The following is a 26,779-nucleotide window of genomic DNA, read 5'->3' as shown; positions in this document are numbered from 1 at the left end:
GTATTTCTCTCTGTGCTCCTCCACACTTAGCACAGCACAGGAACTGTATGTTTGCTGAACCGCACTGATTAATAACGCTTTGGTCAAACCAGTAAGAAAGAGAGAAATGAAACAGTAAAAAAACTCACACACAAAAAGGGACTAGATCTCCTTATCAACCAACATTTATTAAGTAAAAGCCACAGTGTTAAAACCATGAGGGACGCCAAAGGTGTAAGATAGATCTCTACCCTCAAAATGCTTACATTCAAGATAAAGAAGAGAAAAACTGTCATAGCAAGGGAGTGGCCCAGATAACATGGGCAGGGAGTTTTTAAGAAGAGCTAAAAAGATCAAAAGAGGTCTTATGGAGGGATCACAATGTGAAGATGGGATACAACTTAAATGGCAAGAGTTCAGAAGTGGAAAAACAAAGCATAAAGCACTTTTACTAGACTGAAGGAGATCACGTGAGAGAATAGAAGTGGGGCTAGAACAAACAAGCACTGTTTGCAATGGGAAACTCTGAGGACTCTGACTAGGGCAGTGGTGAGGTGAAAGAACTGTTTTAAGGGGCTGCCCTGGTGGCGCAGTGGTTGAGAGTCCGCCTGTCGATGCAGGGGACACGGGTTCGTGCCCCGGTCCGGGAGGACCACATGCTGCGGAGCGGCTGGGCCCGTGAGCCATGGCTGCTGGGCCTGCATGTCCGGAGCCTGTGCTCCGCAATGGGAGAGGCCACAACAGTGAGAGGCCCGTGTACCGCAAAAAAAAAAAAAAAAAAAAAAAAAAAAAACTGTTTTAAGACAAGGCACCTGATAGACTGCAGGACTGGGTTGAAAGATGGATAATTTGAAGTCGGGGAATAACCAAGGGGGTTGCCGCACAAGTCCCGGCACACAGTTTTTATCACTTAATGGAGAGTGGAGAAGCAGGAAAGCTGACAAAAAGCTAGATGCCAGAAACAAAGTAGGAAGAGCCAGCAAACGTCCTTATTTCTCAGGGTGGGTGTGAGGAATAGAAGGGAAGAGGTAGTGGATGGGGAAGGAAGGACAACCACCCCCCCCCAAAGCTCGAGATTTAAAAAAAAAAATCAAGTCCCTAGAAGAACATAAATACCCAAAAAGAACTAGCACAGAAGGGAAACAGAGGGGAGAAAAGATGAGCTCTGTTTTAGACATGTGGACCCTAATTCCATGGACCAGAAAACCCATTTCTGGCATGTTGGGCTTGATTTTACTTCTCCTGAAAATCTATAAAAATGAAGAGCGTCCTGCTCATCTTATTAACTATGCCCTGACATTTGGGAGAAAAAGGATCCTGTATCAGTGACTGAACATTCTGGAATGAACCATAATCAGACTGGTGTGTAAGTATAAATTGATTAGCTAAAAACATTAATCAGAAATACGGCATGTGTGGACTTCCCTGGTGGCACAGTGGTTAAGAATCTGCCTGCCAGCGCAGGGGACACAGGTTCGAGCCCTCATCTGGGAAGATCCCACATGCCACAGAGCAACTAAGCCCGTGCACCACAGCTGCTGGGCCTGTGCCCTAGAGCCCGTGAGCCACAACTACTGAGCCCATGTGCCACAAATACTGAAGCCCACGTGCCTAGAGCCGATGCTCCACAACAAGAGAAGCCACCGCAATGAGAAACCCGTGCACCGCAACGAAGAGTAGCCCCCCGCTCGCCGCAACTAGAGAAAGCCTGCGCGCAGCAACGAAGACCCAACATGGCCAAAAATAAATAAGTAAATAAATAAATAAATTTATTAAAAAAAAGAAATACAGCATGTTCTTAATATTAAGGCTTGGGGTATGTAAACCTGCTTTGACCCACATGACAAGAATGTTTTGAGCATAAGTAAAACTGCTCTTTGAAGGAAAGAGCATCTGGGTGTCTTCCTGATGATGCTTTACTTTCTATAGATAAAACAATGTCCCTCACTTCTAGTCTGGCAAAAGATGTCAGTGGGAAATCTTCACAAATTTAAATAATTCTTTGGACTCTCCTGGGTCAATCTGTGTGTTTAATTTTGCATCTATAGGATACATGTTCCACGTTGATGCCATATTTATGGGAAGCAAAAGAATGCCTCTGACTCTGCTTCCCCATGACATTTGCACGGGTTCCTGCTCTCACTCACTCTGGGACTCTTTTACCCAGAACCATACCCAATTGGACCCAGTGAGGAAGTCATATAAATTTGTAATCTCTGACTTTACCTCACCTTTCCTTCCTATTCAGACACAACACCCAAGGGGCCTTCCTTTTTATAAATCCTGAGGGACACAGGTCCACTCAAACATTTGGAAATCAGGCATACCTTCCAACCCAGTACACAGATAGACAGGTAGATAGAGATATCAATATCAGTATCAATATAGATAAGAAGCTGCATTTAAGAGATGCTGAATTTATTTTTTTTGGAGAGTCTGAAGCAAAAGAAGGGCCTTGAAGTCCCTGATAACAAACTCACTCATTTTGCAAGTGTGCAATCAGAAGGCTGGATCGTTAATCACACTAGAGCAGTAAAGAACCCCGTGAGGTATGACCAGCGGACCGCAGACAAGCATTCCTACCGACACAGTGGTGTCAGTCCCCTCTGGCTGGAAGCTCCAGGAGACTGAGGTCAACGTGCCGGTCGTGTTAGTAGACTTGAACTTGCATGTCAGCTTCCCTTGTGTCCCATTTGCCACGAAGATTTCTTTTGGTGTATACACCTCCAGGGCCGATACACCAGCAGTCACTGGAGAGAAAGGAACAAGGAAAGCTTAAGAGTAGGATTTAGCATGAATACCACTGTGCATGTTTATCAGAGGACAAAGAAAAGATACAAGAACGTTACAAGATGTATACAGTAATCCATCAGCACTGTGTACTATACATTTCTGGCAGAATATTATATGGCCAGGTACTTCCTACAGACTAAACCACTGAGAGTCTGGGATTTTTGCTTTCTAATAAGAAGACATTTTTACTGGTTCAGTTATACCTAATATTTATGTTTTCTTTTGAACTAGCAGACTATTTTTCAGAGCAGTTTGAGGTTTGCAGAAAGTAGGGAGTTCCCATATATTCCCTCTCGCTTCCCCCAAGCCCCAGTTTCCCCTATTATTAACATCTTGCATTCGTGTAGCACTAACGTTGAGAATATTCTATACTTGGAATCACTCAGTAAATGTAGCCTTTTCAGATTGGCTTCTCTCACTTATATTAATTTAAGCTTAATATTAATATATTAAGCTTATTAATATTAATTTAAGCTTCCTCCATGTCATTTTGTGGCATGAAAGCCCATTTCATTTTATTGCTGAATAATATCCTTTGTACGGACGTACTACAGTTTATCCATTCATCTACTGAAGGACATCTCATCATGCTTCTCTGACGGTCTGTTTTTAATGATGTGGAGGCCATATTTTCACCTCTTTAAATAGTTCTCATATTCACCTGCTACATTTCAATTTATATCGAGTTGACCTTTTCTCATCTTCCATATATAAAGCAATTAAAACTGTTTTAGGTAAGAAATCACTTTATTTTAAAGCCATGTTTATTATTTAACTAACCCTTTTCCTATAAGGTATTTAAGGCAAAAATAACATATCTTGCTTTCATGAGTGAAATCTTACCTACCTCTGGATTTTAGTGTGCTAGATACACGTGTACTCAAGAAATAACTGACCACACTGGGTCACATATTCATTTACTCACTGAGTTTTTTCAGTTAGCCTAAGCCCAGGAAGTAGTAATTAAAATGTCTATCACTTGGCATATAAAAATAGCTCTTTTTCCGAGATCTATAATCAGAGGCAACTGCAAGAATTATTAAGGATTCCTGCTAAAATAAAATAATCTTCACGCAAAAAGAGACCCTTTCATGGACTAAAGGTTAGAAAGAAACTTATTTGGCCTAAAAGTGGAAACAATTAGAGCTAATATAGAAGAGATTAAAAACACCCATTTTCAAAATAAGGTTTTTTTAAAGAAATAGTCAGGAGAGAATCCCTATCTGCAGTGTTCCCATTATTCTTAGAATGTAACAGACAAGCAGAATAAGGAAGGGTATTGTCACCCAGGACTGATGGTCATAGTCAGAATTTTTTCTTCCTGAGGTCTTAACTATGACTCCAGGCTAAGGAGAACAAGAGTACTCCCCCATTCCTCCCAACCATCTTCCAAATGTTTATCCTCACGACACAATGGGCACTTTTGGCCATTCTTCTAAATAAACTGATAGCCACACTGCATCAAGCAGATTTTTTTCTGCTAAAGAGGGTGGATTATTATTATAGGGAACAATGGATTATTCTTCGTGGTCCAAACCTCAAAACAAGCCCTTCTTTTAAACAAGAAGCAAACAAAAGACAGTTCCTTGCTATTGTGGGTAGGCAGAAAAGCAGCCCCAGGGCACTTGAGTTCAAAATGAAGGACAAAGCATAAAACTGGACAATTTGACCAGTCTATTCCAGGGAGAAGCACTGGTTTGTAACCCTTATTTACTCTGTGTGATTTTGACTAGTTTTCTCCACTGGGATGAGCACTGCATGGAAAGCCACAGTCTTTAAAGTCAACAGATAAAGTTTCTCAAGGATTTTCTCAAACCAGATCCCTGCCACAAGGCCTGGCTGCAAGAACTGTTACCCTGAGATGTTATTTAATGATGCAACTAGGCCAAGTGCCCAAGTTTACAGTCATGGAATTTTGACCAAAAAGACCAACCAAATGCCTAAATGGGCTTTTAGACAATCTATTTAAGACAGACAATTTAATTATGCCAAAGCTGGTTAATAAACAAGTGGCTTTTAAAAACAACAACATACCATCACTCTTTGGCTAATTTGGACATGCAGCTCTTGGAGCCAGGAAAATGAATTCTGACTCCAGCCAATCAGCCAGTTGCAGAAAAATAACTCCATACATAGCTAGTTAACTTCCTCTTATCCCTGGCTCTTTCTCCCACTCTTGTCATAATTCTTGGAGCTTCCATTAGTCATAGGAAGAACCTTCCAAAACCCTGATCTCTTTGTTTATCTTATCTTCTCCAACGATCTTATCCTCAGGCCTATCCCAGCTGCTAATTCCCATAATCATACCCTAGCCCAGGGTTTCTCAACCCTGGCACTATTGACAATCGGGCCAGATTAGTCTTTGCTGTGGGGCTTGCCTGTGTGTTATAGGATGTTTAGCAGCACCCCTGACCTCTACCAGGTGTCCGTAGCAGCTTTTCTCATTCCAGCTGTGACAACCAAAAGTGTCCTTAGGCAATTGCAAATGTCCCCTCCTCAGGGGCAAATTGCTCCTGGTCGAGAACCGCTGCCTGAGACCCTATCATTAATCCTGTTCCCCCTCCACAATCTTAATTTTCAGGCTCTCTGCCCTCTGATTGACCACTTCTGACTTTCCAGAACATTTCCTCCAATACCCTGATTTTATCAATCCTTCAGCCACATTAGAACCCAGAATCCATCAGTCCTCCAATCCTTTTACTGTCTCATCCCCAGCATGTCTCCACTTGTCCCGCTCGGATTAGATCCACGGTGCAGCACAAGACTCGTCCCCTGGCTGCACCGTCAGCTCCCCTGCCTCTCTCTCCCGTCAGCGCATTCGCCCGGCCAGACCTCAACTCTGGTTAAGTCCACTTCTCTATCCATTCTGCATCTCTACCAGGGTGGCTGACCATAGCTGGAGAAAAGCACACAACCCCACTGACTGGTTTTACCTTAAATTCATGACCGCTAACTTCAAAGAGGACTCTTAATGGTGCCCAGCAATCCTCCCACATTTCCCTACTGCATCTAGGCTCCACTCTCCTAAATGACTATTTTATACTTTCCTCTCTAACCTCAACTGTGGACCTCCCCCTGCTTCTCTCGCTCAGCTGATGACTGTGCTTCCTGTTTCCCTAAGAAAACAGAAGCAATCACAAGAGAACTTCTCTGTGTCCCCAACCACATCCTACCGTCACCTTCTGCATCTGTGCCCTGTCTTCCTATGTGGGAAATGTCTGCACTGCTCTCCACTGTGCACTGGATCTCATCTGCTCTCACGCACCTAGGGACACCAATCCAGCAAGTCTCCCTTTTTCTCCTGAATATTTCATTCTCTACTGAGCTACTGCCATCAGCCATAGAATTATATACATTTATATCCCAACTTTAGGGGGAAAAAATCTTGACCCTGCATTGCCCCACAGCTAAGATCCCTTTGCCCTCCTCTAACTTGTAAATCTTGAAAGAATTGTCTGCAGTCACTGTGCACAGTCTCCCTCCTCCCACTATCTCCTGAAGAAACCCAATTCAGGCTTTCATCCCCAGTACTCCACTAAACCTGTTCTTGTTAAGGAATCCAACGACCTCCATGTGGCTAAACCAACAGTTAATTCTCAAATCTCATCTTATTGATCTGCCTGCATTTGACACAACTGATCACTCCCTCCTTTTTTTCCAGTTTGGCCTCTGAAACACCACCCCCTTTTGACTCTCTCATCTCATTACCTGCTCCTTTTCTCGTCCCCCTGACCTCTACATGCTGGACAGTCCCAGATCATCCCTCTGACCTCTTATCCATCATTCTCTTGATGACCTCATCTATATATCTATCTATTTGGGCTGCACCATGCGGCATGCAAGATCTTAGTTCCCCAACCAGGGATGGAACCTGCACCCCTTGCAGTGAGAAACCAGAGTCCTAACCACTGGACCGCCAGGGAAGTTGGTAACCTCATCTAGTTTCAGGGCTTTAAATGCCTCCTAAATGCCAATGACCCCTGTACGTACACACACACACACACACACACACACACACACACACACACGTGTGTGCATACGTATTCAAACGTTTATCCAGCAATGACACTTGGATCTAACTGGCATCTTAAATTTAACAATGTCAAGATTGAACCCCTGGTTCCCACCTCCAAACCTGCCCTTCCATGGGCTTCTCCATTTCAGTAAAGGACAACTCCAGACGTCCAGTGGCTGAGGTCAAAGCTCTGGACAACTCTCTTTCTCACAACTTACGCCTAAGCCGTCACAAAACATGTGTCTCTACAAAAAACATATATAGAAGTTGATCTCTCCATGCTCTTTCAGTGCTACCATCTTGGTTCAGGCCTCCATCACCTTTCACTCAGGTTATTTCCGTGACTTCCTAAGCTGGTTCTCTCTTCCACCTCATCCACTTAACTGTAGCCAATCCACGGAGCGGCCAGAGAGATCTCGGTAAAATGCAAGTCAGATCTTATCACTCCTCTGCTCAAAACCCTCCAAGTTCCCCACGTCAGCCAGGATCAGGTCTAGGTCCTCACAGTGACCCACAGAGCCTGATGTAAGCTAGCCCCCCCGGCCACCTCTCAGACTTCATCTCCTACGCCTCCTCCCTAAACATGCTGAGCAGCCACCCTGTCACCTTGTTGCTCCTCTGCCTGTGATGAGAGCCCCCAGGACAGAGAGTGCTACGGACAAGGAGACGGGAAGTCATGATGACATGAGAGCTGAGAGAAGGGCATTCAACCAAGAGAACTGCTGGGAGTCAGGTGCTCTGCACAGCTGATCTCAGGGAGAAGTTTCAGCAGAGACCTGTACTTAAAACTGCATGTGGTTACCATGCACATCATAGAAGCCCTAAGTGCTTACAGCAGTTTCTGATCAACTGCGATGAGCATGAACGCCAGCAAAGTTTCTCCTATGTGGGGAAAGAGAAGGAAAGCATAGATCTCCCCCTCAGACTACATGCCATGCAGCCCAAGCCAGGGATGAATTCACTGGTTTCTTAAACAATTGGGAATGGTTTGCTTTGTCAGCCTTTTCTTTTTCTTTAAGTGACTAGGGGTATTATGGAAGTACATACTAAAATTATTGTGAAATTCAGATGGCTTGTCTTCAGTCATAAAAGAGAGTTTTAAGGGGCTAGTTAAAATGGCTAAAGAACGCAAATATAAAGAGCACTGAGATGCAGAGAAACTATTGTTCTAATCCATGTCATCCCATGTCACTGTAGACTGGACTCCCAGTCTGAATAAGATATTACATAGGTTTTTCTTTAAGCCTCAGATTTACAATTATGGTATAGTGGCAAAAATCACTGTGAAAAGTATGAAAACTTTAGTTTAAAAACTCATTGATGGGGCTTCCCTGGTGGCGCAGTGGTTGACAGTCCGCCTGCCGATGCAGGGGATACGGGTTCGTGCCCCAGTCCGGGAGGATCCCACATGCCGCCGAGCGGCTGGGCCCGTGAGCCATGGCCGCTGAGCCTGCGCGTCCGGAGCCTGTGCTCCGCAATGGGAGAGGCCACAACAGTGAGAGACCTGCGTACCGCGAAAAAAAAAAAACAAAAAACTCATCGATGGGGGGGAAAAAGTCTCCTGTTGAATCTTGGAAAAACCAGTTGCCTCAGGAATAAAAACACAGAAATGAAATGAAATGAAATGAAAAGATTAAATGATATACACATGTTTTTACAACCGGCCAACTTTGGATTCTGAGTTACATATTAACTTACAGATAAACTTCAGAATGGTAACAGGAGCTGAGCTTACTTTCTTCCTGGGGAAGGAATCTTGCTAAGTTACACTACAGTTCACAGGGCAAGAAAACATATAAACAAAAACAACTCTTCTGATGTGCTCTGGGAAACAAATTTCTAAAATGCACCACTTTTGTTGCCCAAAAGTATCATTTAGCAGTGGGGTGATAATGACCCTCAAAGTAGGAGATCAATTCAAATGAAAAAGCCTGCAAAATCATTTGACAAGTATCAAAAAGACTGTGCAATCAACTCACTAAGGGTCATTTCTACAGTAGTCAAATATGATACCCCAAACTTGATATTTTTCCATTTTGGATGGAAACCTGAACAGTTTAGGGGAAAAAGGCGGGGGGGTAGGGTGCAAATACAGAATACAAACATCCATCACAAGCACAAAAAAAGCAAATTCAAGAATGGTTTGCCCAAAGGGCTATTTCCTGACATGATCTATTTCAATATTTTGAATTATTGAAGTAATACAATGTCAATCATGTCTCCCAATGTCAATCATGTCTCATGTTAGTCCATGTCAGGGTGACCTTTACGCCAGTAAATTCAAACTCTGATACCACAAAATCATTTGAAATATACTGGAGTGGCATTATTACGAATGAACAAACACTTTCATGGCGTAGTTTAAAATAACAGTGTTTTCATTGTTATTGTTAAAGCAATTCCTTGCCGTGTTACTTCTGGGTCCATGTGTAATACACCCTGGTTTGTAAAAACCTTACCCTTTTAACAAACCCTGTTAAGGTTTTTCCTTGAAATTGAAAGGCTTTTGTTTTTACTTTTGATTTTTTTAAGTACTTTGATGTGACCAGTATATTCTCCTCTAAAGAGTACAATCAAGCAATTTATTCAAACAGTTTTCCAGGCTATTTCTTGTTTGCTGTTGGTACACAGTGATAATCTGATATTGTAATATCACCTAGTGCAAGCGTAGATATGACCTTTTAAAACATAGTAAAAGAGAGGGACAAAAGAACACTGAACACAAAATTCAGACTAGTGGTTCTGATTGGAACGGGGCTTATGGCGCAGGATGTGTGCAGCGCACACTGTTGGTCGTGTTTAATTTCCTAGGCTAGGTAGTGAGGGCATGGGAGCTTGTTTTTTAATGTGTACCCTGCAAAGTGTATCGACATGTGTGCGCACACACTCGCCCACTCTCTTTCTTTTGTATATATTTTATTTTTCATAATAAAAACTGATTTTTTTTTAAAGAGAGAAAGGAAGACATCAGTAGGTATTAAGAGATTTACTTCTTTAACTCCCGAATGCTCCAGTGAAAGCATCCAGCACATGATTCCCTCCTGGGAGCAGAGCTGTGACTCCTATAAACAGGCTGAATAAAGGGAAGCCAATGGACGGTGCGTGTCGGTGGGAAAAATGCCGGTGTCTAGTGAGAGGCCTCACGCCCGCCTCAGCACCAGGCCACTCTGCAGCTGAAGGGGGCTGCTTTCTGCCATGCATCAGGGCTATTCTGGACCTGCTTCAGCTGGGCGGCACAAAGTAAGGGGAGGCTAAAAAAATATACTCTATTCAATGAGCCATAAATATTAATAAACTAAGCTTTTCATTTGTCAGGAACACGCTCTTCCGTACGCTTTGTCTAAAGTTATGCTTCAGGCCACAGTCTAAAAATGACTTCCTCCCAGTGTCTGCCCCACATCCCTCACCCTGTGCCCCTTTACAGCCTGCCTTTCCCGTCAAGGCACCCTTCACACTCTACGGGAAGGACCTGCTGCCTGGAACCAGGGGAGGGCCAGTGGTTGTGTCCACCTTGTTCACCAAACCAACCTCTTTACCTCACAAATGCCTGCCCCTGTCAGTGTGCTCGACAAACATTTGTCTGAAAGTTGGAAAAAAATGAATGAATGAAAGAAGGACAGAAGAAGAAAAGAGACCAACCACAACTCATTTACGCTCAGCTATAAAAAATTATACTTGCTTCACAACCAATGGCTTCAGCATAATGCCCAACGCAGAGGAATTTCAGAGATTACTCAGGATCAAGTTTGAATGCTGACATCATCTTGGAGGAAGTTTAGATAGGTTTCCTCCAAGAGTCACCTTCCTATTTTGATGAGAAAATCCCAAAGGCAACTCATCTTTTGAAATGTTCAATTAAAATTAAAAAAAAAAAGTTATGTACTTTTACTAACACACAGGATTACCAAATTCCTCTCAGAGCTGATTCCTTCTACTCAGGATCGATGGCCAGCTGGCCACATCTTTATCCTTAACCTTTTTGCACCAGCAAAGATCTTTCTGTTTCTCAAATGAGAGATATTCAAAAGGTCATGAATCAGGCTAGTCATTGAACTGATCACTTGACTCCCTAAAGCCCTGGTATTTCTTGTTCACCCTCCTCTATGTATGTACTGTTCATCTTTCTTTTCTGCTACGGCTTTCCTTCTTTCAATCAGCCATTATCCTTTCAAACCATGCTGGGACTCGGCTTCTGCCCTTAATGGACTGACAGGCTCGTGGAGACAAATGAACAAACATCTACAGTGCAGTGCCTGGCCCCTGGGATGCACCCGGGCTGGTGCAGAGACAGGGCACAGTTTCCACTAAAGACCAAAGTCTCCAATCAAGCAGTGAACACAAACGCCACAGTTGTAGTCAACCTGAATTGTATCATCTGTGTCCAAATGTTTGTCCCAAACTGTCCAAACATTTCTCAGTTCTTAGCAAGGAGATGAAAAGAAGACACTTTGGGGAAGAAATCAGATCATTTTACTTCTGACAGATTATAGTGGACTAAAGTGTTCAGCATAAAGAACACGTTGAAAGCTCTGGGGGCATACCCACGGATAACAGAATAACACTCTCACGTGCTTTGTGCTTCCCGGGAGCTGAGATGGCATATCAAAATTTCTACTCAAGCAAAAGACCACTGTACTGTAAATCTGTATTGCCGAGCTCTCAGATTTATTTTATCGGAAGGCCTACAGTATGTTAGAAGATATTTGAACAAAAATGTAATCCAAACCAGAAGAGGCTAATACAAAACATTACAGGAACATCAAAACAAAAGATGGTAAGGTATGTGCCTATGTTCGATGGCAAGAAGGGTACTTCTTGTCTCCAAAATAGGACAAAAGGTAAAGAAGCAATGGACAAACCATCACTTATTAAGTGCTTACCATGGGTTAAACATTATTAAACTATGGCACATTTATTATTTTTCAGCTTCACTGTTGGGTATTAGCTATTGGATGGAAGCTCAGAGAGGTTAAGGAACTTGCCCAAGTGACTTATTCAGCAGCTGTGGAGCCAGAAGTTGAATCTAGGACCCTCAGACTCCAAAGCCTAGCTCTGTTCACTATGCTGATTACCAACCTTTAACAGAGTCCTTTATTCAAACAAAATCTTATGGGGAACCCAATATATAATGGAGATAGAGGTAGTTTTCATATACAAGTCAGACAAGAAGTACTCAAAACTTACAATAATAAAGCCCCAGAAGTAGAATACAGCACAATGGTTCTCAACCTTGGTTATATTTTGGAATCACCTCGAGAGCTTTGAAAATTAGTGATGGCTACTGAAACTACTCTGTATGGTACTGTGTACTGATGGGTATATGTCATTATACATTTGTCCAAACCCACAAAATGTACAATACCAAGAGTGTACAACACCAAGAATGTAAACGATGGACTTCGAGTGATTATGAGGTGTCAATGTAGACTTACCCATTGTAATAAGTGTACCACTCTGGTAGGGGATGTTGGTAATGAGGGAGGTTATGCATGTGTGGGGAGCAGAAGGAATATGGGTGTATGGCTATATGACCTCCCAATCTTTCTGTGAAAAATAAAGTCTATTTAAAAAAAATACTGGACTTCCCTGGTGGCGCAGTGGTTACAAATCCACCTGCCAATGCAAGGGACACAGGTTCAAGCCCTGGTCCGGGAAGATCCCACATGCCACGGAGCAGCTAAGCCTATGCACCACAACTACTGAAGCCCACGTGCCTAGAGCCCATGCTCCGCAACAAGAGAAACCACCGCAATGAGAAGCCTGCGCACCACAACGGAGGCCCAACGCAGCCAAAAAAGCAGTAAAACTAAAAAAAAATACTGGGCTTCCCTGGTGGCACAGTGGTTAAGAATCTGCCTGCCAATGCAGGGCACATGGGTTCGAGCCCTGGTCCAGGAAGATCCCATATGCTGCAGAGCAACTAAGCCTGTGTGCCACAACTACTGAGCCCACGTGCCATAACTACTGAAGCCCGTGTGCCTAGAGCATGCTCTGCAACAAGAGAAGCCACTGCAACGAAGAGTAGTCCCCGCTCGCTGCAACTAGGGAAAGCCCGCGCACAGCAAGAAAGACCCAACACGGCCAAAAATAAAAACCAATAAATAAATAAATTTATTTAAAAAAATACTGATGCCTAGGTCCTGCCCCTATTCCTAGGGATTCTGATTTAATTAGTATGGGGTGTGGCCTAGGCATCAGGATTTTTAAAAGGCCCTCAGCTGATTCTACACTTGTAACCACTATCCAGCACACCAATGAGATGCTGAACTCTACTTATGATACTATAATAAAAAAGACCATGCCTGAAGCAGATGAGCCAAGCCTTGCCTGGCATTTGATTGAATGTAGATATAGGTATGCTGACTTGTAAAATATAAGTTAGTGCACACGTGTGGACCTGAATTTTTCAAAAGACTGGGGCGATGGTCTACTACCCTCTTAATCAAACGCACACTTACAAGTTTAAATGTATACATAGAAATTACAAAAACGTGCTTTATTCTGAAGAATGCATTGGCTGCCAGAGTTAACATGGTGGTGTTCTCCAAAGTCCCCAAATCATGAATATAACTTCATGTCTGGCACATTGTTCCTTATTATTATTTTAATGGTTAAAAATATACTTTAGAGGACTTCCCTGGTGGCTCAGTGGTTAAGAATCCGTCTGCCAATGCAGGGGACACAGGTTCGGAGCCCTGGTCTGCGAAGATCCCACATGCCCCTGAGCAACTAAGCCCGTGCACCACAACTACTGAGCCTGCACTCTAGAGCCCGTGTGCCACAACTACTGAAGCCTGCGCTCCTAGACGTGCTCCGCAACAAGAGAAGCCACCGCAATGAGAAGCCTGCGCACCGCAACGAAGAGTAGCCCCCGCCCGTCTCAACGAGAGAAAGCCCACGCGCAGCAACGAAAACCCAACACAGCCATAAATAAATAAATAAAATAAATTTATTTAAAAAAAAATATATATATATACTTTTGAAACAAAATGTACATCAAACATTTGGAAATTCTAAAGCACTGTTCCTGAAATCCCCTAGAAGTCTACTGAAGAGAGCTTGAAAACCACTTCTCCGCTTGGTTTTTGAGAAGTTCAGGTTTACTGTAAGTGTGTAAAACCAGCTTATGCTGCCATAGCAACCTGAAATTGGACAAACAGACTAACCACATTGTAACCACAAGGGGGAAGTGAATTAAATGAGGGAGGAAATACTTCAACCTTTTTAGGTCCATAGGTACTGTCAGAGCTGATCTTCAACCTGGTAATTCTTTGGACAGGTTCTTAATTAAATGCAAATTTCTAATTTCTTATTTAAAACCCAGTTTAAAGGCTCCCTTATTGCTTCCAAGCTTTTCAGAGTAACATCTCCCCTTTCCCGCTTTACGTTTGGCGAGGGCTACTGCTGGTGAGCTGGTATCAGCTTGCTCTTGCTTCCTTCAACATGCTACGCGGTTGGCATACCTCTGGGCACAGTTTGGAATGAGGCCACCTCTGAAATCCTACAGAATCTCGACTCCACCTAAACAGAACTTCAGGAAAACCCTCCCTGATCTGACCACCTGTTGCACCCCACTACTCAATGTTTCTCGTAAGCCTCTTCAGTAGGCTGCAGTCTACTGAAGCTACAAGGGAGAAGCCAAAGCTTTTTGGTATTTAGCCCTGCAATTGTCTTGAACTCCACTCTCACTTGAGACTCTGAGGGATGGAACCTCATCTTATTTGGCCTGTGTGCGTCGAACACATAAGACAATTCCTGGTGACCAGAAAGTTCTCAAGGAGCATTTAAAGAGTAAACAGACCGATAACAGCTGTGTTTTTAGGATTCCTATAACGTGAAGCTTTGGTTAATGAAATGTATAAGCACCTTTAAAAAAATAAAGAAAGAAACCAAGTTGCCCTTAAATGGAAACCTAATCCTACTCAGTCAAACTCTCTCTGGCTCTTAGAAAACTCTGGCAAGAGAGTCCAGATTAATCAGTGCCAACTTATCAATGCCCGAAAGAGTTCAAAGTGTAAATGCTCTCCTTTGGACAGAAGTAGAACATGAGACAAGAATGGAAATGTGTGCCCTCTTTTCTGTTGAGGTGCAGGCTTTGTTAGAATAAAACAAAAAAAGACAATTATATCAATTAAATAACTCTTTTTTTTTTTTTTGGCCACGCTGCACGGCATGTGGGATCTTAGTTCCCCGACCAGGGATTGAACCCGCGCCCCCTGCATTGGAAGCGTGGAGTCTTAACCACTGGACCGCCAGGGAAGTCCAAATCATTCATTCATTGAATAGCAAATAAGTGCTACATTCTAGGGGGGATGCAGTCTCCTTAGATACTATGCATGAACATACACACACACACACACACACACACACACGCACGCAAGAATGTATACAGCAAACACTGAGTGCCTACTGTATGCAGGGTCTGGGCACAAGGGAGGACGCGGGAGAACAGCCTTCCAAACGAGGCTTACAGGCTACCCAGTCTTTATTTTATTTCTTGTTTATACCACCTTATCGTCCCTAAAAAAGTTCCTACTAAAGCATCTCCGTAAAGTAGCAAATAGACTACATGTAGTTAATTAATGTTGAAGTTTGAAAAATGAAGAGGTCAGGGAGTGTTTTAGGGGAAATACACTTGAATTTTATCTGGAATGCTGAGAAGAATCAAGATAGGATGAGCATTTTGCAGAGACAAAAACATGAGATGCTGTTTCCAAATGGATTGTGTAGATTACTTTGGCTGGAGTAGAAGAAAACTTTAAAGTTGAAAAGGTAGGCTGAGAAGTTGGAACTCGATCCTGTGGGGAAATGGGCACCAGTGAATGTTTTTAAGCTGGGCAATAAGGTAAAAGTGGGCTTCTTGGCAGAGATGTGAAGAAACACAGAAAAAGGAGGGAAAGGAGAGGCATTTAGAAGATGTTTTTCCTCAAACAATTTTTGTTTGGTTCATTCTGCCCCTAACACTGGACAAAGGAGAAAAACTTCCGAGAATGACTCATCCCTAAATCTTTCAAAAGCAATAATACTACTAAGAAACCAAATTACTTTTACATTTATAAACCTACAAATTGACTTTAGATATGTGAGGGATATTTTTAAAAACTAAGTACTGCATATATCTAATTTCTTTTAAATAATTAATAATAAGGAATTCTACATGATCGTATTTGTCATATGGTTGCCACAAGTTCTTTGAAGTTATTTTTTTACCACCACAACCATCTTGATGAAAATCTTGCTAAAATGTATTATTTTTCTTCTGTCTTCATAAAACAATAATACAGTGAGTGAAGATTTGCAGAGGAACAATATTTACGTAGTTTTGAAGCATTCCTCCACAAGATAGTTATTAATTACAAAGGGAAAAGATAGCTCCTTTACAGTGGAGAAATATGGCAGACACCATCTTAACTGAGGATCAAAGTTAATGTCACTAATAATGCAACCCATTGGTAACGAACGTCTCCTTATACGATGTACTGAGAAGAACAGAACATTACTTCTGCAGTATTCCTGCCAAATGTGCATAACCTGAATCATCAGACAAACCTGATGGAAGGACATTCTACTACGTAACTGGTTTGTACTCTTCAAGAATGCTAATTTAAATTAAGGGCAAAAAGACTCAGGAAGTGCTGCAGACTAAAGGTGACTAAAGAGACATGACAACTGGACGAAACACACCATTCTCAATTTTCTTCTGCTACGGTGGACATTTTTGGGGCAACTGGCAACACCCGAATAAAGTCAGGTAATTACACTGCGGTTATATAAGAGGACGTCCTTAGTCTTTCTTTCTTTCTTTTGGCCGCAAGGCATAGCTTGTGGGATCTTGGTTCCCCGACCAGGAATTGAACCCTGGCCCACAGCAGTGAAAGTGCCGAGTCCTAACCACTGGACTGCCAGGGAGTTCCCTTGTCCTTAGTCTTTAAGAAATACACATTAAAGTATTTAAGGATAAAGGCAGGTGTGCGCACGGGCGCGCACACACACGCACACACACACACACACGCACACACAGTATTTAAGGATAAAGGACCAGCATTTCTGCTGCTCTCACATAGTTGAGAGATACACACGTGAGGATTAAGAAAGTGTAATAAAATGTTAACATTTGAGAAATCTGGTTGAAGGGTAGATGGTATTCTTTGCATTCTTTTGCCACCTTTCTGTAGGTCTAAAATTATATCAAAATAAAAATGGAAAAGAAATAATATACTATTTTGTTGAATTTTTGGCTAACTCTTTGGTAACTCAGGACTTGTGTGGACATCAAGAACATAATATAATTTAGTGATACCTTCTGGGGCCACTCAGGTATGTAGGGCTATTTGCCCCTACCTAGCTGTCTCCGGCCATGATTATTTCTGAACTTTTGTAAATGCTTTTCATTTTCTTACAATTACCATTCCAATCAGGTAATCAGTTGTCAGCACTGCTGATGGCAGTTTGCCTTCAGCATCCTCTATTCCACCTCCTAATTAATTGCTCTAATCTATTATGGGCTTGGAAACTCATCTAGTTCATGTTTATTTTACAGGTGAAAAGACTCTAATCTAGAAAGGGTAAGTAACTTATTGAAGGTAACCATTATCATCAAGAACAGAAAAAGGATTTGAACAATTCCAAAGTTCTTTTTGTGACATCATGCTAATTTGGTCAGTGCATAAATAAGAGGGAACAGTCTCTTAATAAAAAACTGTGTTACACTGAGATCAGACTTGTGGCTGCCAAAGGGGAGGTGGGAGGGGGGAGGGAGAGGGATGGACTGGGAATTTGTGGTTGGTAGACGCAAACTATTATATTTGGAATGGATAAACAACAAGGTCCTACTGTATAGTACAGGGAACTATATCCAATCTCCTGGGATAAACCATAATGGAAAAGAATATTAAAAAAGAATGTAAGGACTTCCCTGGTGGTCCAGTGGTTAAGAATCTGTCTGCCAATGCAAGGGATGCAGGTTTGATCCCTGGTGGGGGAACTAAGATCCCACAGGCTGCAGGGCAACTAAGCCTGTGTGCTCTTGAGCTCGTGCACCACAAAGAGAAGCCCACACACCGCCGCAACAAAGAGCCCACGTGCCGCAACGAAAGATCCGACGCAGCCAAATAAATAAATATTTTAAAAAATTTAAAAAGTATGTATGTGTAAAACTTGAGTCACTTTGCTGTACAGCAGAGATTGGCACAATGCTGTAAATCAACTATACTTCAATAAAAAAATTTTTTTAATTAAAAAAAGAACTGTGTTACAAGTAAGACTCAGAACCTAGAAGGAATGGACTTTGCCATATTAATCTTAGCTGTCCCTTGGCCTTCTCTTTGCTTACTTTCCAGTGGCCAGATAAGCCTCTGCAGATTATCAAAATGTTGGTGTATTTCAAGATTTCCCCCTAACCTTCTTCTTTATTTAAAAAAAAAACCCACATGTTTCAAAATCTCTGGATACTCTATCCCTTACTGAGTGGCTGGCAGAATCGCCCAAAGTTTAGATTTTTACCCACTTACATTCACATACGCAAGAGACAACAATGCCACAAAATAGTAAAAGGAGGACACATGCTACTAAGTCATCTGTAACTGACTATAGTTTAAAATGTACAACAAAATTTTAGAGCACCTTGTTCCTCCAAAAGTATTTTTACAGATATTTTCAGATAACTGAAAGAATCTTCTGACTCCTGACTTACTGTAAACATCTAATGGAGGGAAAGCTCTTGAAATAATTCCTTGGGGTCATTCTCCCCAGAGGACTGGCATTTACTCAAAGGCTTCTGGATGGCAAGAATTGCTTAGAGGGCTTCCCTGGTGGTGCAGTGGTTGAGAATCTGCCTGCTAATGCAGGGGACACGGCTTCGAGCCCTGGTCTGGGAGGATCCCACATGCCGCGGAGCAGCTAGGCCCGTGAGCCATGGCCGCTGAGCCTGCGCATCCGGAGCCTCTGCTCCGCAACAAGAGAGGTCGCGATAGTGAGAGGCCCGCGCACCGCGATGAAGAGTGGCCCCTGCTTTCCACAACTAGAAAAAGCCCTCGCACAGAAACGAAGACCCAACACAGCAAAAATAAATAAATTAATTAATAAACTCCTACCCCCAACATCTTAAAAAAAAAGAATTGCTTAGAACAAAAAGTCTGTGAAATGGTTGAAACTGCCATTTTGAGGAGGCTGGTATGAAATAACGTTTCAAGCCACAGTACATTTTGAAATAATTTCCAAACCCAAATGTTTATGTAAATTTCCATCAACGGGGAGAGACTGCTTAAATAAATTTGATATATCTGTACACTGGAAAACCCTGGTATTATAAGAAAGAATGAGGAAGTTCTTTAGTGCTGATATGAAATGATCTCCAAGACATATCATTAAATGAAAAAAGCAAAAGGTAGACACACCATCTACAAAAATTAACTCAAAATGTACACTGACATTATGTAAGAGCTAAAACTATAAAATTCTTTGAAGACAACATAGTTTTTAGGTATGATATCAAAAGCATGAGCAACAAAAGAAACAATAGGTAAATTGGACTTGATCAAAATTTAAAAACCTTTGTGCCTCAAAGGATACTGTCAAGAAAGTCAACCCATAGAATGGGAGAAAATATTCACAAATCATCTATTTATTAATCATCCAACAATAAAATTATCCAACAATAAAATAAATAACAAAAATTAAAAAAAAATCATCCAACAATAAAAAGACAAACTAATTAAAAGATGAGCAAAGGACCTGAATAGATATTTCTTCAAAAGAAGATATACAAATGACCAATAAGCAAATGAAAAGGTGCTCAAACATTACCAATCATTAGGGAAAGGCGAATGAAACCACAGTGAGATACCACTTCACACCCACTAGGCTGGCTATTCAAAAACACTCTAACAAGTATCAGTTGGGATGTGGAGAAGTTAGAACTCTACATCGCTGGTGGGAATGTTAAGTAGCACAGCCCTTTGGAAAACAGACCGGCAGTTCCTCCGACGGTTAAACGTAGGGTTACCATATGAGTTAGCAGTTCTACTCCTAAGTATATACCCAAGAGAACTGAAAACATGCCCATCAACTGATGAGTGGATAAACGAAGTGTGGCACATCCATACAATGGAATATTTTTTAGACACAGAAAGAAATAACATCGATACATGCTATGTCACGGATGAACCTTGAAAACATGGTAAGTGAAAGCTGGATACAAAAGGCCTCATACTATGTGATTCCACTTACACAAAATTTCCAGAACAGGCAAACCCATAGCGACAGGAAGCAGCCTCTGGGGGCTGTGGGCAGAGGGAAATGGGGACTGACCCCGCTCATGAATACAGAGTTTCATTATGGGGTAATGAGCATTCTAAAACTGGGTAGTAGTGGTGGCTGTACTATTCTGTGAATTACTAAAAAACATTGAATTCTATGCTCTAAAAGGGTGAATTTCATAGTATGCAAACTGTATCTCAGTAAAGCTGCTGTTTAAAAAAAAAAAAAAGCAAGCTGTTGAGCAATAATGTATGTGATACTACCACTTACAGATTTGCTCACATGTCCATAATGTATCTCTGGAAAGATACAATGTTAGAAAACTAACATTGGCTTCCTCGCAAGGGGACTGGAGACAGAGGAAGAGTCTTCATTATGTGCTCTTTTTAAACTTTTGAACTATGTCAACACAGTACTATTCAAAATTTTTAGTTAGAAATCAAATGAAATTAGAAAATGTTTTTAATAGACTAGGTCCTTCCACTGGTTTGACAATGCAAAGCTCTATGCAAAACAATACACTTGGGAGCTGTAGACGGTGATGAGTTACTGAAATTAGCTTGAAGTAACAGAAAAATCAGTACAGTTTCCTTTTCTATACTGTTTAAATCTGCTTCCGTTAACTTTTCCCTTTTGGTCTTCTAACTCTTTATGTCTCAGTGGCTCTTTGATGAAGTAATTTTCTGTACCTCTTTTATTTGGAAACCCAAACTGAACAAATTTCTTCTATATTGGATCAAATTCCCAAACGTGTTTAAAAAAAAAAAAGGAGCAAAAATCCTATTTTAAAAAAATGTATTATAAAACCTCCCTCTACCAGACATTATACTTTAAGAGGAAATTAAGACTAATAAATGACCCTTAATTTAGGAATAAATTTAAGAATAAATGACTCTCAGGAAAAAGTCAAAACAGTTTCGAAACACTACTTCCTACATGCTCCACTCCTAAATTTCCAACCGAGTGGATTAAAACTGCCCTCTGAAAGCCATTCTCTATTTTTCACCAGCGTTGTCATAGAGCTAGTGCAGAAACAGGTTTCCAAAACAGGACACTGAACCCCAACTCCACTCACAACAGGGGCAGAAGGAAGTAGCCCCGCTTGATGAAGAAGTTCTCCCTTCCACTTAATTCCATCCACACTGTCCAGCTGGAATCACAGTGTAGTTCTGTACTTTGCAGAGTTCTGTACTGTCGATCTTATCTGATATATTGCTTCATCCACGCTCTTCTATTATTATGTCAATGCCACACACCCCCTTGAAGATGCCGAGAGCTGCAGGGCTGTGTCAATACAGCTCGACTCCGTAGCAGGGCACACAAAGCCCTTCAAAGCCTGGCTGCAGGTTACAACCATTGTGGCCAGTTCATCACTCTCCCCATCTCACCCCAGATCCTACATTTCTGCCACATCAAACTTCTAGCCCTTTCCCCAACACACTACACTTTTTTGTTTTTTTTTTGCGGTACGTGGGCCTCTCACTGTTGTGGCCTCTCCCGTCGCGGAGCACAGGCTCCGGACGCGCAGGCTCAGCGGCCATGGCTTACTACGGGCCTAGCTGCTCCACGGCATGTGGGATCTTCCCGGACCGGGGCACGAACCCGTGTCCCCTGCATCGGCAGGCGGACTCTCAACCACTGCGCCACCAGGGAAGCCCCACACTACACTCTTTAACAACAATATGCTTTATACATGCTACTCTTTTGGTCTGGAATGCCACCTCCACTAACTCACACACTCAAACTGGGTCAATGCCTGTGCTTCCTTCAAGGCAACTCCAAGATAATCACCTCTGTAAAGGCTCCCCTAACTTGGGGTCTAATCGTGGATATTTTTTCTGAAGTTTCAATGAATTTATATTAAAAAGACTTATAAAGTAATAAAAAAATTAGGATATTTCATAAACTTGAAGACACCACTGATGACAAGAGACATTATTTATGTGTCACTGGGAAATAAAAATGATGGCTCTGACTCACCAGTGACTGTAAAGTACATCCCAATGTCAGAGATATTAAAATGTACAAAACTGTCTTCAAATTTTTAAAATGTAGTAAACCACAAAGCTCAAAGGTAAAGATGTTGTCTTCCATCTGTCTGTCTACCTATAACACATCTCTTGATTGTTATAGGTAAATTGTTTCCCAGTCTCTCCGAGACCTTTGGCATCTAAGATTTTGGATTTTACTCACATTTGTTTCTGCCCAATAATTAGTTCAGAACCTAAAACCCAAGATATGCAGTGTAAAATAAGAGTCCAGCTTATTTAAATTTAAAAATAAGAGTTCCTGACATTTTGCCAAAGAAGAAACGCAGATGGCCAACAGGCACATGAAAAGATGCTCAACATCGCTAATTATTAGAGAAATGCAAATCAAAACCACAATGAGATATCGTGTCACACCTGTCAGAATTGCTATTATCAAAACGTCTACAAATAACAAATGTTGGCAAGGATGTGGAGAAAGGGGAACCCTCCTACACTGTTGGTGGGAATGTAAGTTGGTGCAGCCACTGTGGAGAATAGTATGGAGGTTTCTCAACCTCCCTTCCATATGACCCAGCAATTCCACTCCTGGATATATATCCGAAAAAACCCAAAAACACTAATTCAAAAACATGCATGCACCCCAATGTTCATAGAAACATTATTTACAATTGCCAAGACATGGAAACAACCTAAGTGTCCATCAACAGACGAATGGATAATAAAGATGTGAGATAGATACACGTGTGTGCGTGCATGCATGTGCACACACACGCGCACACACACACACACACTGGAATACTACGTAGCCATAAAAAAGAACGAAATCTGGCCATTTGCACCAACATGGGTGGACCTGGAGAGCACTATGCTAAGTGAAATAAGTCAGACAGAAAAAAAAATCAATACTGTACGATATCACTTGTATGTGGAATCTAAAAAATATAACAATAACAAACTAGTGAATATAACAAAAAATAAGCAGACTCACAGATATAGTGGTTACCAGTGGGGAGGTGGGGAGGGGCACATAGGGGTGGGGGAGTGGGAGGTACAAACTAGTGGGTGTAAGATAAACTCAAGGATGACACGGGGAATACAGCCAATATTTTGTAATAACTGTAAATGGAAAGTAACCTTTAAATATTGTATACAGGTAATTTTTTTTAAAAACTCAGTTAAAAAAGAGTTCCTATTTATTAAGGATCTGTCTAATGAAGTACAAAAAGAATGTGATAAAACTTAGAAATCATTAATGCCATAAAAACAAAGCTTAAAAAAAAAGCTTCTTGGCTTCCCTGGTGGCGCAGTGGTTGAGAATCTGCCTGCTGATGCAGGGGACACAGGTTCGAACCCTGGTCTGGGAAGATCCCACATGCCGCGGAGCAACTAGGCCCGTGAGCCACAACTACTGAGCCTGCGCATCTGCAGCCTGTGCTCCGCAACAAGAGAGGCCACGATAGTGAGAGGCCCACGCGCCGCGATTAAGAGTGGCCCCCGCTCAACGCAACTAGAGAAAGCCCTCGCACAGAAACAAAGACCCAACACAGCCAAAAATAAATAAATAAAATTTAAAAAATAAAATGCTTTAAAAAAAAAAAAGGCTTATTTGCCCACAGTGACTCAGGCAATACCCAATATTTCAGCATCATTGTTTTTTGTTTTTTTTTAAATGAATTTATTTTATTTATTCATTTTTGGCTGCGTTGGGTCTTTGTTGCTGTGAGCAGGCTTTCTCTAGTTGCAGCGAGTGGGGGCTACTCTTCGTTGTGGTGGGGGCTTCTCATTGCGGTGGCTTCTCTTGTTGCGGAGCACGGGCTCTAGGTGCGTGGGCTTCAGTAGTTGTAGCACACGGGCTCAGTAGTTGTGGTTCGCGGGCTCCAGAGCACAGGCTCAGTAGCTCCACGGCATGTGGGATATTCCCGGACCAGGGCTCGAACCCGTGTCCCCTGCATTGGCAGGCAGATTCTTAACCACTGTGCCACCAGGGAAGCCCTTCAGCATCATTTTTAACCCACACATATTGGAGATGTTAAATTTTTCAGTGTTTTTGAAAGATACACAGGATATGCCCTTGTATCCTCCAAAAACATTCTTAACAGAATGTGCTGAATCTTCCATTTGCAACATTAGATTAATGGTGTTTACTTAGTACAGAGACAACATTTTTGCCCCACAATATAAACAACGATAAGCACTTAAAACTATATTTGTAATAGAAAATCTGATGTTTGCTGACAACTTTCAAGCTGTTCCAATCCCCTTCCCCCGAGGGGAAGCTGATAAGAAAACCCAGGTGACCCCTCCTTTGGGGCAGATGGGAAGCTAAAACCAAGCCCTGGCCCGAAGCACAGATGGGAGCTCTGACCTCAGGCCCCATCATCTAATCAAAATAAAAGCAAAGCCAGACTTATTTCCCTGTTCTTTCAAGCCACTTTTGGACCAGCTTGAGAAGCCTGCCCTGCCCTTCCCAGAAAGCCTTATTACATGACTAACAAATCTCTTCATACCTTCTTGGTACACATGTGGCATCATCAATTCTTATATCTGAACCGAATATGGGGTGTTGGTCTGTTGGTGTCCATCTCACCTCTGTGGAGTGATCACAGCAATATTTATTCTTGAATTGATGGCAGCAGATATCATTCTGTTATGATTTCACTCCCAATTTAAAGTAAATAAATTTAATGATATAAATGGATAAAATGTTCACCCACTATTGTAAAGTAGCCATAATAAGGACTTTTATTAAGGCCTATATGTAAACTTATTTCAGAGGGAGGAAGTGGGAAAACCCATCTGTGGATGCGTAAGTTCTTACAGAACTCTTGGGGGGAATTCCCTGGTGGTCCAGTGGTTAGGACTTGGCACTTTTGGTGGCGTGGGACTGGGTTCGATCCCTGGTTGGGGAACTAATGTTCCGCGAGCCGCGTGGCCAAAAAACAAACAAACAAAACCTCTTGGCTTCATTCAGATATACTTTCTAATGGGTCTTATTTATCTTACACTTCAAAATTTCTCCCCCTAGTAAGGTAAGTTTTTTACAAGATATCCACAATTTTTCCTGGGAAACCACCGGTGTGGCTCTGTGGTCTGCAACGCTAGCAGCCAGAGAGCTACCTGAAATAACAAGGAATAATGAAATAACAACCTTGGGCAAAAACCTGTTGTTGCTTCAGCTGCTACTACTGTAAATGTACTCTAATAACAGTATCTACCTCATAGGGTTATTATGGAAATGAAATGAGTTAATATTTATAAAGGGCTTATTAGAGTACCTGGCCTATGATAACCTCCATACATCTATTTGATAAATAAATAAGCAGCTGCAAAAACATTTAGGTGTATTTGTGCAATGCGATGCTTCTGGACTATAAAAAGTATCTATCAAAATAGACAATAGCCTCTTTTCTCTGAAAAACTATTGCATTAGTAAGGAGTCTAAAAATGTCAGTCCCATTTACTTCATGCACATTAGTTATCTCTCCAAATGGACTCTAAGCACCTTGAGGGCAGAGGTCACTCCCACAGTCCTCTACTGTACCTGCCAAGCACTTTCACAGTGTCAGGATCCCCAGGTGTACACAGCAATGCTAGTGGATTGGCTAGCTTTGAGAATGGTGTAAACAGTGCTGAAAGTAGAGGACAGAAAGGCTGCCCATTCCGCCTCCATGAGATCTACTTTTTTTTTGAAATGGAAGGTGTTCTAAAGTAATCTCTAAGTAAATACTGGTCAACAGTTGTTCATGCAGAGTCCAGAGACAGAGGCCAAGTTAACCGGAATCGGAGCAATGGAAAATAAAACACTATGACTTGACTACTGGAAGCAAGAGGCATCGTTACTTTCATTTATTTATACTCTGCCTAGTTATATGAAGGAGTTGATGTGGCTTCCTAAAAATACGTGTAAACATAAATATTAAATAAAACATGGAATCAGGATAATACCCATTAAAAGATCAATGCTGAGGGTAGGGTAACAGAACACATATATGCAGGAGATATGGTCTATATACTGGCTAAAACAAAGCTTTTCCTGGCCACCGTCTCCAGGAAAGATTTCTCACGTAGGACACCCTGAGTAATGCAGGAGACATGTCTTCAAGAACAACTTGGAGCAGTCCAACAGTGACTTTTATAAAGCAGGCTCTCCTGACACCCCTAAAAAAAATGCTGATGACATTACACCACAACAGGATTCAAAGAAAGCAACTGTGTAAGGATCCAAAGCATGGCTGTCCAAGTACAAAGCTAAACCAAGGACAGGACGGGGAACAGCCACAGAAATAAATGGACTGCATATCACTTGAACAATCCTCTACAAATATCACTTCCCTTAGCTGGGCTCCTGATAAAAGTTGTTCGGCGAAACATTTCCTGTTATATTCTTTGCCAGTGTGGGTCTGTGCTGATTATCAAAGGTAGATCCACATTCTTGACAGATCAAAGAACAAAGCAGGTGGACTGTAAAAACTGAGGTGCCAAATCAAACCCCTCACCTAGATCTGTGGCCATCTCGCTCATGGGTGGGAGGTGAGCCATGGGAATGCCCCGGGCAAGCAAAGCAGCACTTCTCTTAGAGAATGACTTTGGGATTGCTCCAGTATAAAGAGCAAATGATTGGTCACACTGCCAACTCCAGACCATAAAGCATAAGCAATATGATTTTAGTCCAGAAACTTCCCACAGTACTTGCTAACAGTCACCCTACACAGCCAGGAGCTACACAATTTGCAGGGTCCAAGAT

At 41.9% G+C, this 26,779-nt stretch overlaps 1 protein-coding gene across 1 annotated transcript in view; it reads right to left on the bottom strand.

Annotated features, from left to right (window-relative positions):
* The window catches only part of MPZL1 (myelin protein zero like 1), a 62,568-nt gene that overhangs the window by 19,481 nt on the left and 16,308 nt on the right, over positions 1-26,779 (bottom strand). The window contains exon 2 of the mRNA XM_060033516.1: positions 2,563-2,729. Within this exon, the coding sequence (XP_059889499.1) occupies positions 2,563-2,729 (167 nt within the window). The remainder of the gene's footprint in view (positions 1-2,562; positions 2,730-26,779) is intronic.

The sequence above is a fragment of the Delphinus delphis genome, chromosome 1 (genome assembly GCF_949987515.2).
Source record: "Delphinus delphis chromosome 1, mDelDel1.2, whole genome shotgun sequence".
Classification (NCBI taxonomy): domain Eukaryota; kingdom Metazoa; phylum Chordata; class Mammalia; order Artiodactyla; family Delphinidae; genus Delphinus; species Delphinus delphis.
The sequence above is the reverse complement of the archived record's forward strand: the minus strand, read 5'-3'. Positions and strand labels throughout refer to the sequence as shown.